Source organism: Pelodiscus sinensis, chromosome 30 (assembly GCF_052426305.1).
Source record: "Pelodiscus sinensis isolate ZL-2025 chromosome 30, ASM5242630v1, whole genome shotgun sequence".
Lineage (NCBI taxonomy): Eukaryota > Metazoa > Chordata > Testudines > Trionychidae > Pelodiscus > Pelodiscus sinensis.
In genome coordinates this window covers 16,535,732-16,546,910 of record NC_143081.1, presented here as the reverse complement: position 1 = coordinate 16,546,910, position 11,179 = coordinate 16,535,732, and the positions used below count along the sequence as shown (strand labels likewise).

General features: G+C 55.6%; 2 protein-coding genes across 2 annotated transcripts; one reads left to right on the top strand and one right to left on the bottom strand.

Moving 5' to 3' along the window:
* Positions 1-2,590: 2,590 nt before the first annotated feature.
* Positions 2,591-3,445, bottom strand: LOC142825935 (olfactory receptor 11A1-like). Its single transcript, XM_075918160.2, has one exon. It carries the CDS (start codon positions 3,443-3,445, stop codon positions 2,591-2,593), a length of 855 nt encoding a protein of 284 aa, XP_075774275.2.
* A 4,416-nt stretch (positions 3,446-7,861) lies between these two features.
* LOC102446636 (olfactory receptor 2AP1-like) lies at positions 7,862-10,966 on the top strand. The gene is made up of 2 exons (XM_006133729.5): positions 7,862-8,611; positions 10,928-10,966. The coding sequence occupies exons 1-2, from the start codon at positions 7,862-7,864 to the stop codon at positions 10,964-10,966; spliced, it is 789 nt and encodes a 262-aa protein (XP_006133791.5).
* The last annotated feature ends 213 nt before the right edge of the window (positions 10,967-11,179 follow it).

The following is an 11,179-nucleotide window of genomic DNA, read 5'->3' as shown; positions in this document are numbered from 1 at the left end:
GTGTCTCCAAAAGTCACAGCGCTGAGTATCTGTGCGGCAATCTGAGACCCAGGGGATACGTCTAGACTACAGCCAGTTCTGCCGACAAAGCAAGCCGCTTTGTTGACATGAGAGTGTAGACGCAAAGGACAGTGTAGATGCAATAACACCTTGTGTCCACACAACTCTGTCAACAAAAGGCGTTATTCCTCGTAGAATGAGGTTTACATACGTCGACAGAACTGCCGAGTTCTGTCAACGTTATGTCAACAGAACTCAGCGGTAGTGTAGACTCAGGCAGAGTTTTGTCAACAAAACCCTGTAGTCTAGACACACCCTAAATGTACAGATGATTTCTTCACAGATCCCTGAAACTTTTCAGGGACCTTCAGCACCAGGCCAACTACACAAATGAGACTCTTGGTGAAAGGGAATGAATTGTCTCCCGCTCTGGTTATGGCCGTGGTATCTGCCCTCGCGGTCTCTCTTGCCATTGCTAATCCCGCGAGACAAAGTGGGTGCGGCAGTGTCTTTAATCGCATGGCTCTGCTACTCTGTATTAACCTCTGAGTGAGAACCTGAGCTGGCACAGACTTAATTTTACACCAGAATGCCCAGGCAGGGTCAGCCCAAGAGTCCATCCAGCCCAGTGTCCGGTCGGCCCGCAGCAGCCAGTGCCAGGTGCGCGGCTACACGGGGTTCGAACCAGCGGGGTTTTAAAAATGGCGGCTCCCCGCTTATGCAAATGAAGCCCGGGAAATTCAAATCCCGGGCTTCATTTGCAAGTGCGGTATGCCTACATTACCCTTCTAGTTCGAACTAGCGGGGTAGTGTAGACATACCCTCAGGGACGAGCATTAGAGAAGCCTCCCGCCCTCCCGCCGCACCTTGCGCCTGTGGGGACGGGGGCTAACAGCCCCATGGCTGTGCTGGGAGCCCTCTGCTCCACGCTGTCTGGGGCGGGAGCCAGTGGGGCCGTGACAGCAGAGCCGCCGGGGGCTCCCTGCACGCCCGTGGGGCCGGGGAGATGCATCGTGGAAGGCACGCGGTCCGGTGGGATACAGCCAAGACCCCAGGCTGGGCTGCGAGAAGGACGTGAGTCCGTGGCTGTGAGAGGGGCTCCCCACTGCGGAGCGTCTTCTGCCCAGAGCCAGAGTCCTGTGAAGTCCATTGGCGACTGGTCGCTTGGGTTCCAGGGCGAGACTGGGAAGAGGCATCGGCAGGAGAGTTTCTCCCACGGGCACGGGTGGGGCGTGCCCTGCTGCGAGCAGGTCGAGGCACGTCGAGCAGAGTGACGCACACTGCGAAGAACTAAACACCTTCCCCGTAGCCAGGTTGGCTCTCCTGTCGGCTCCAGCGCCGCTTCTCCACTCGGTGGTGCCCCGGCGCCATCAGGAGCCACCTCCGAGATGGATCCACGGTGTCCACGGCATGTGTGATAAATCCAGGGCAGGGGGATCAATCGCCGCAGCTCTCCAGGGTGAATTTCACAGAAGGGCCTAGGGGATTTCAGAACCTGTTCCCAAGGGATTTGGGTGCCTGTAGGGAAATCCAACCCTTCTGCCGAGTTGGAGCCCTGCAGTTCCCACCTGCTGCCTCTGGCGTGTATGTGGAGGGGGGCGGGAGCCAGGGTGGGGAGGGGCTCAGGACAGCGGATGGGGCCTAGGGCAGGGCTCAGGGCCCTGTGCTCTCTGAGCCGGCATTGCCGGGTTTGGCGGCCCAGGCGCCCTGCCCGTTGCGAGGTGGCAGCTGTCTCCCCTGCCCGTCGGCTGCCCCACGCCCTGAGCACAGGGCCCTGGGAGGGGCTGAGCTGTCGGAGGCCCATGGGGCTGGCCGGACGCTGCGCACTGACATGTAGCCCTCTCTGGCCTCTTGCATCGGGTTGGGGAGCGCTCATCGGTCCCGGCCTTTGGCCTGCTCTCTGCGGCCAGCAGCATCGCTTGAACCCCAGGGCAGGTGGGCCCCACATCTCAGGGCCTCCCCCAGCCTCGGGGCAGCTACTGACCCTGGGGGAGGGGCAGTAGGAAGCAGGGGACAGCCAATCGGAGACCAGGGCAGGAAGGAGGCAGCAGGGCAGTAGCAGAGAACAAGAGGGGACGCCGAGCAGAGAGCTCGGGGTGCCCCTGCGTTGGAGCGGCTCCGTGCCTCAGGCAGCAGCGAGCCAGCCAGCGTCTGCCCCACGGGGCCACGTGCCGAGGCCTGAGGCCCAGAGCCAGGAATGGCCCTAGTGCTACTTGGGCATGTCCCCCAGCATCGGGGTGACCCCCTGCTGGGCCGGGCCTGTCCCCATTGGCATGGGCTCAGAGTCAGGTTCCCTGGGGCTGCAACACCCCCACGTTCCTGCGTGTTCCATGGGCACCGCACGGGACCAAAACCCCACTCCCCCATTGCTCCCCGCAGACCCTCCGCTGCCTTCCCCACCAGCCCCGCCCTCGGCAAGGGGCGTTTGCAGCCGTGTGTCAGTGGGGCTGCTCGTCTCGCCCACCCAGGCAGCGTTCGAACCTCAGCCGCCTACGGCTCTGGGCGTTTCTGCGTGTCTCCATGCAGGTCCCGTAGGCTTTGCTCAGGGCCTGCCTGACCTCTCTGTTCCTCAGGCTGTAGATGAGGGGGTTCAGCAGGGGGTCAGGACGGTGTAGCACAGCGAGAGCACTTTCTTCAGCGCGCTCAGGGCATTGCGTTTCGGGTGCATGTGCACGATGAGGATGGTGCCGTAGAAGACGCTCACCACGATGAGGTGGGAGGAGCAGATGGAGAAGGCCCTTTGCCGGCCGGCGGTGGAGGGGATGCGCAGGATGGCGGCGAGGATGCAGGCGTAGGACGCCAGGGTCAGCAGGAAGGGCAGCAGGGTGAAGACGCAGGACAGGGCGATATCCAGCACCACCATCAGGCGCGTGTCCCCGCAGGCCAGTTTGACCACGGGGCTGACGTCACAATAGAAATTGTCGATGTCGTGGGGGCCACAGAACATCAACCCCGACAGGAGGACAATGAAGAGGGTGGCCACAAACCAGCCACTGAGCCAGGAGCCAGCCGCCAGGCAGAGGCAAGACCTGGAGCTCATTAGCGTGGGATAGCGCAGGGGCCTGCAGATGGCCAGGTGCCGATCGTAGGACATGGCCGCCAGCAGGCAGCACTCCGTGGCGGCCAGCACCCCAAAGAAGCACATTTGTGTGATGCAGCCAGTAACAGAGACGGTCCTGTCCCCCGTCAGGAGCCCGGGTAGCATCCGGGGCACCATGGCGGAGCTGTAGCAGGGCTCCAGGCAGGCCAGGTTCCCCAGGAAGAAGTACATGGGGGTGTGGAGGTGCCGATTGGCCACCACCAGCAGCAGGACCAGGCTATTCACACCCACGGTGGCCAGGTAGACCCCCAGGAAGAGAAGAACTCGCAGGTCAGGGAGATCCCCGAAGCCCAGCAGGACGAATTCCGCGATGGCCGTTTGGTTTCCCAAGTCGGGGTTGGCCATGGCTGAGCCTGGGAACGAGAGCACAAGCGGGGCCATGGAACCGGGAGGACATGGAGTGGAACGTTCACCCCGCACGGAGAGTCCATCCCAGGCGTGTTCCAGAACTCCGCTGCCCCTCCCGGGTACCAGCTGAGAGCGCCACGGCTCCCTGCAGCCTCCGAGCCCAGGGACAGGCGTCTCAGACCGAGAACACACGCTTGGGTTCCCCTGCGAAGCCCCTCGGTGGCAGAGCACTCCGCAGAATAACCACGGCCCATCTCTCCGGTGGCCCCATTGGTGCCGTTACAGGCCAGGGCTCTTTTGGAACCGCTGTCATAGCCCGTCTACGGACACACCAGGGCTCACCGGTGACACTTCACACCACTGCGTGGGTAAACGCGGAGTAGCACAGCATCCCCCCAGCTCTGCCTGTCAAACGTTGGGGTCTGAGTGAGCCATTACCACCCACGAGAGACCTGGGAGCCCTTGCGGTGCGCTCTCCGAAAACAGCCCCTCCCTGTGCAAAAGCAACCCCAGTGTTGGGAATTGCAAGGAAAGGGACAGACAATAAAACAGCAAATATCAGAGTGCCTCTACTGCCACCGCGACTCCGGGGGTCCCTCCTGAGTGGCAGCAGCCCATCCCTTCATATGTACAGACGGGGTTCTGCTTCCCAACGCGCATTCCTTTGCTTTTAGCAGCATCCATCACCACCCACCCTTTGGTTGCCCAGTCACCCCCGTTTGCAAGACCCTCCTGGAGTTCTGCACGCTTTGTTTTGGTCTGAGCAGTTTGGGATCTGCAAATGTGGCCACCTCCCTGTTCTCCCCTTTCTCCAGATCATGTATAAATACGTTGAATGGGACGGGTCCCAGGACGGACCCTTGGGGGACCCCACTCGGAAAACTGACCATTGATTCCTACCCTTTGGCTGTGTCTACACTGGCCACTTATTCTGGAAAATCAGCCGCTTTTCCGGAATAACTTGCCAGCTGTCTACACTGGCCCCTTGAATTTCCGGAAAAGCACTGACGATCTACTGTAAGAAATCAGCCACTTTTCCAGAATAACTTGCCAGCTGTCTACACTGGCCCCTTGAATTTCCGGAAAAGCACTGACGATCTACTGTAAGAAATCAGCCGCTTTTCTGGAAATACTATGCTGCTCCTGTTCGGGCAAAAGTCCTTTTTCCAGAAAACTGTTCCGTTTTAAGCATTTCCGGAAAAGGGTGCCAGTGTAGACGTAGCCTTTGTGTCCTGTCTTTTAACCAGTTCTCAGTCCATGAACAGACCTTCCCTCTTCTCCCATGGTAACTCACTTTCCTTAAGGGGCTTTGGGGAGGGACCTTGTCCAAGGCTTTCTGGAAATCTAAGTGCACTACAGCCACTGGGTCCCCCTTGCCCATGTTTGACGACCCCCTTAAAGAGCTCTAGCAGACTGGGGAGGGAGGGTCTCCCCTTGCAGAAGCCATGTTGCAGAAACTACGTTCCTCTCTGTGCCTGACCACTCTGCTCTTTGCTAGAGTTTCAATTACTTTGCCCGGGACGGAAGGCCGGTTCACCAGCCTGTACCCACCAGGGTCTCCTCTCGAGCCTTTTTGGAACATTGGTGTCACATCAGCTATTCTGCAGCCCTCTGGAGCAGGAGCTGATTGACCGGACAGGTTGCAAACCACGGTCGGGACTTCTGCCATTTCACACGGCCACTCTTCCAGAGCTCCTGGCCGACACCGCCCTGATGGCTCATTACTGGTTGGTTTGTGCCAAGTCCCCCTCCGCTGACACCTCGGTCCGGGACAGCGTCTGGGACTTGTCACTTGCACAGAACGGCTCAGCCTTGGGAAACGCCCTCACGTCCCAGCCGCGAAGACCAACCCAGAGAACTCATGTAATTCCTCCCCCACACCTGCTCCCCTAGCACCCCTTAGCCCCACTTGTTCAGCAGCATCCTGCCACCGACGGACCTAAGTCACGCTGTGACTCTGAGTCCTTGGGCCTTCCTAATGAGATTTTACACTGTGTCCGACCACGCCCGTGCTCCTTTCTGTTTTCCTCACTGGGACCTAACATCCAGTCTTCAGAGGGGCCCTTGCTCTCGCCCTTAGCCACGGCGGCACCTCCTGGGGTCTCTGTGTCTGGGTCTGAACTTGGGGGAGACGTTGCAGTTGAGCCCGTTACAGCATCTTTAAGGAGGTTCATCTGCTGATGTCGTCTAGACCAAACACCAGCCTCCCTCGCCGGTGACGTTCCCCGCGGGACCCGCGCCGGGGGAGGCAGCCCTGCCCGCACCAGGCTATACAGCGCACCGGAGCAGACTTTCCCCGACTGGCGCAGGGTCAGGCTTGGGTATGTCACCAGACAGAGCGAAGGAGCCTCGGTCGCTGCTCTGGGCTCTGACGTTCCATTGACGGGCCCGGGACACAGGGGAACGCGCCGGGCAGAGAAGATGGACGGAGGAACCCGGATCTGGCCCTGAGGTGACAGCCGGATCCCCTTGCTGCCCGACCCGCCTTGGAGGTGAATCGGCCGTTTCCTCCCCACTCCCTGGAGCTGCAGGGTTGTGGGTTTGGTGGGACACGAGTGCTGGGGGCGGGGGAGGTGGTCACCGGGCACTGGGCCGGATGGATCTTTGGTCTGACCCAGTCTGGCCGTTCTCCTGTTCTTATGCGGTTACATCCATGCAGATTCAGATCCTAATTCAGCAGTGAATAGGGAGCAGAGGGTTCATGGAAGAAAAGTTATTACCTTTCCCACTTGGTGTCCATGAGGACTAATAATGGCAAGAGAGACCAGAAGGGCAGATAGGACGGCCACAAACTGGCAGATGGACAGAGAAGCCATATGTTTTTAACCGGAGATAAAGAAGAATCAAATAAAATGCAAAGCTAATACAAATTTCTCATGGAATATTTTTTCCATCAGAAAAATCAGTTCGTCTGGATCAAAACATTCCATGGGGACATGGATGTTTCTGCACTATTGTCGTTCATGAATAAAAGGTTTTGTGCATTGTTTCATAAACGGCATTAATTAAATATCGAGTAATGTAAAATTTGAATAATCGTAAAACCCTATACAAGTATAATCCTGTTTTGGTTTTCTATTTGTATTGTAATAGACAATGACAACATCTAGATAAGAATGTTGATAATAAATACAGCTTTAAAGATCAAAACCAGCCCGAAAGCCAACATTTGCTAGCAAGGAACTGCCCATGCAAAGGAATTGGGGTTGCCCAGTGCTTGGATAGGAAAATACCGTACAATGTTTCTTACACATTTCAGACAGAAATGATTCGTGCAAAAGGGGAATTTTTAGCTAAGTTGCTGGTTTCTAGCCCATTTGGTTTTTGTTTTTTCGTTTTGCTCTGTTTTTTTTATTTCCTTGCTTGCTTATTGTTTGTATTTTGAATACTATATATATAGTACATTGCATTTTATAATTCAAAGATGCTTTAAGGAAAATACCTTATGCAGCATATCAATTTTAAGGGTATAATCTGCTAGATCTGTGTATCCTATTTTGGCGCATGTATGAAATAGGAAGTATGAGACAGTTTATAGTTTTAAATGTGCTAGCGAGAGCCATCCCTGGTGCTCCGGAAGACTTAACAACTGGCTGATCAACTTAATGACTTGTAAACAGCCTTGTTTGTCTTTTAAGTCCAAAGAGGACTGACCAAGGAAGACACCTGGTTTTGAGATGCCATTTTGAGCCAGGTAATTTTCTATGGCAGGGGAAATGCAGAACAAAAGATTCCCGCCTTGGGGGGAAGACAATTTAAGCAAGAGGAACGGATCAGGTTTTTTACTTTGGCTGGTCTGGGGAACGGCCTGGCACGCTAGGATAAAGAGCACTTTAAAGAGGGCTGGAGACCCAAGTGACAGTAAAAGACTTTGTCTCTGACTTGCAGACTGGACACAAGAACAGCTTTTTAGAATTTACTTGTACTAAGTTTTTCAGTGGATTTAGACTAGCTGTGTGTTTCCTTTTCATTTCAATGTAGTAACTTACTTTGTTCTGTCTGTTTTCACTTGCATCCACTTAAATCCTGTTGTTTGTACTTTATAAAAACCTTTCTGTTTACTATCAGACCCAGCGTACGTAACTGTTACCCGAAGGGGGAACAATCAGTGTGCATATCTCTCTTGCAGCGATAGAGGGCGCTTACCTCAATGAGCTTTCCTTGGGTCAAATTTAACTGAGAGATCAACGGCTTTATCTGGGGCTTTGATCCCTTTTGGGTTTCAGCGGCACTCTGCTCAGATATAAAATCTGACTCTGGGATCAAGAGACGCCATTTCCCTTCCTCACCCTTCATTGTCCACTCTGCTATTTTCCAGGGCCCAGCAGAAGGAGGCAATGAAAACAAGGCTGACATATTTTAGTGAACGTTCGTTATTTCTCATGCTTACTCTCTGTCCCACAGACACAGCCCATGGCAAGCCCAGACCAAGGAAATCAAACATCCCTCACAGAATTCATCCTCCTGGGATTCAGGGATCTTCCTGGCCTGCAGGCTCCGTTCTTCCTGCTCTTCCTCGTGATCTACCTGGCCACCATGATCGGGAACATCCTCATCATGGGGATAGTGGTGGTGGATCGACACCTCCACACCCCCATGTACTTCTTCCTGGGGAACCTGTCCTGCCTGGAGACCTGCTACAGCTCTACCATCCTGCCCCAGCTGCTGGCCGGGCTACTGACAGGGGACAGGACCATCTCCTTTGCTGGGTGTCTCACACAATATTATTTCTTCGGTGCTCTGGTGGCCACAGAATGCCTCCTCCTGTCAGTGATGTCCTACGACCGGTACGTCGCCATATGCAGCCCCCTGCACTACACCACCCGGATGAGTGACAGGTCTTGCCTCCAGCTGGCTGGGGGCTCGTGGGCAGGTGGGTTTCTAGTTAATATCATCACAGTCGTGTCAATATCCCAGTTGACATTCTGCGGTTCCAATAGAATTGACCATTTCTTCTGCGACTTCATCCCCCTGGTCAAACTCTCCTGCAATGACCCTCGGCTGATGGAGACGCTAGCCTTCTCTATCTGCTTCCTTTTCTCCTTCGTCCCCTTCCTGCTCACCTTCATGTCCTATGTCTGCATCCTCAGCGCCATCCTCAGAATCCCCTCCACCGCCAGGCGGCACAAGGCCTTTTCCACCTGCTCCTCCCACCTCCTCGTGGTGAGCATTTTTTACGGGACTCTGATGGTTGCTTATATGTTCCCCACCACTGATCTCCTGAGCCACTTCAAGAAACTTCTCTCTGTCGCCTACACCATCCTCACGCCCCTGGCCAACCCCCTCATCTACAGCCTGAGAAACAGGAAGGTCCAGGAGGCCCTGAGCCAGGCTCGCAGGGAATTTAGGTTTCGAAGAGGCTAGCCCATCGGTTTTCTGAGGTGAAATTGAAATAGCTACAACATGGGTTGGGTTAAGTCCAGAATCAAAGCCTGCAAAGAGTAAGGCTGCATTTCCCCTCACTTCTGTGAGCTTCTCATCCTGCGCTTACAGCCTCACAGCCCTGGGAGCAGTGGAGGTGCAGGGCCCTTTTCAAAACCCATTCCCCCATTACTATCAGGACCAGCAGCCGATGCCCCGGGGGTGGTAGAAGTTGGCTGCCGAGAGAGATGCGCTGGTGACTGCTGGAAATAAAGAGAACGGTTGTGTTCAGAGAGAAGGTGCAGGTGTCGTTTGTGGGTCTGCCGAGTGCGGTGTGTTCTCTGGGTGCATTGGGACAGCTCCGCTCAGACAGCCGACAGCTCTACAGGGCCACTAAGCCACGAAAGCGCCTGGCAGTGGCCCAGCTCAGTCAGTGCCGGGACTTTCCACTGCCCCCCAGGCCATAGGACAGGGCGGGGTGCAGTGTCCCCACATGTACAGCTTGAGCCTACGGTCTGGGAGAAACCACGGTCATGCCACCTTCCGTGCTTCCTGCCATGTTCGTTCTCTCCTCTTCCACCTCCCTCCGGAGGCTTCCCTGTCCTATCGGCCCTTTCGCTGTGCCCTGGGCCAGGCTGCTCTGGGGCTGTCCAGCCGGGCTGTGTCAGCAATACCACTGGCACCGGAGCTCAGCCCAGACACGGGACACCGAACACCAGACACAGGACATGCAGGCAAGCCGCTGCTTTCGACAGGGCCTGCCTGTGGCTCCCCACAGCATTTGGCTGACTGGTCAGACACTTTGCCCATTCTACTCACAGCCCTCGCCGGGCAGGCTCAGGGGGGTTTCTCACTAGCAGACTTACCTCGCATTGCCTGCATCCTGAGAAGGGTTTGGAGTATTTGGGGTGGAGGGTGCAAGAGGCTGGGGGCCAGGAGTTTGTTCTCTCCTCTGCCAGTCTAACCCCCAACCCACCTAGAGCCTGTTTTACCTCCTGCCCTCCACCACGACCACCCTCAGGGACTGTTCTTTCTCTCCCCTCTCCCCTTTCCCCCCAGCCATCCTTGCAGCATGCCCAGGACCTGTTCTCTCCCAACCAGGGGCCGGAGGTGGGGGGAAGGGTTTAAGGCAGGGGGGCATACATTCCCAGTGTGTTGGTAGGCAAGATGGCAAAGCCACGTCCCTGTGGACACATCGCAGGATAGATCTCCCCTGCCGGATCGCTGCCCCCAGTGGCCACTCTCAGTATAGCCTCCCTCCGAACAGCAGCCCCTCCCTTGCATGTTATGGAAACCAGTCCTATTCCCGGGCCTTCTGCTTGTCCTGGCACAACCACACCCTGACCTTGCCTAAAGTTAGGGTAAGAGGAAGCTACATGCTGAATTTGTTGGCTCTAGCTCTTACTGTTTGGGGGAGTTCTTGAGCAAATGGACTCACAGACAGACGCCCAGGCAGACAGACACACTCTAGAATAAAGAGAGAGAAAGTAGAGGCGATTGTTGTTTTTCGTATGCTCCCCAAGTCTCTGATCCCCACATTGATGCCAGCCGACATGCTGGGGGGAGCTGGGATACTGGAAATATGGGAGCAGCCATGAAGACCAGATCGTCCACTAACATGGGAGTTTAAGCAAGCTGTTACCAAAGTCGTTCACCCCCTGCTCAGCAGCAAGGTGTGTGCTAAAAAGAGAGAGGGGGGGTCTCTGTTGCAATCAAGAGTTACCAGCTGAGGTGCTAGGACATTAAGAACAAGCTTAGGCAGGGTTTTTCTGGGTTCGCAGCCTCAATGCACATTATTGGCTCCCGGGATCACCAGAACTTGGGCCTCACTCACCAGGCCGTGAATCTCATTTGCATAAAGAACGATCTCTTGTAGAGCTTGTGTTAGGGGCGCACACGTCCACACTTCCACACGCTCCGGGGCAGACAGGAGCCTCCGACGGGATCCCATAGAACTGCCCCCAAACAGTTCAGATTGGAAGGAGGGCAGGTAGCAGGCCACACTCATTAGCACGAGGAAATCATTCGCTAAGAGGCTGGGAGTTTACAAAAAACTTCAAAGAGCAATATAGACAAATGAGCTTGTTACCCTCAAGTTCCATCTCGCTGGTGATACAGGTTGAACCTCTGGCCCCCGTGGACCTTGAGCGGGGCTGAACCAGAGAATTTGCCAGACCACAGGAGATCAAAAACACGTAGCAGCATTACCAGCACTGCCACGGCTTCCCGGCTCATAGGGTACGTCTATACAGCAGCGTTATTCAGGAATAACGGATGTTACTGCACAATAACATAGTCCATGGCTACACTGCAAGCAGTTGACATAATGTCAAAATAATGTCGAGTGGGAGGACTTCTTACTCCGACTCC

Excerpts from the sequence above, each read along its gene's own strand:
- LOC142825935 (XM_075918160.2), bottom strand. The coding sequence starts at position 3,445 with ATGGCCAACCCCGACTTGGGAAACCAAACGGCCATCGCGGAATTCGTC.
- LOC102446636 (XM_006133729.5), top strand. The coding sequence starts at position 7,862 with ATGGCAAGCCCAGACCAAGGAAATCAAACATCCCTCACAGAATTCATC. Across the intron at positions 8,612-10,927 it reads GCTCCTCCCACCTCCTCGTG|GTTGAACCTCTGGCCCCCGT; the intron begins GTGAGCATTTTT and ends CTGGTGATACAG.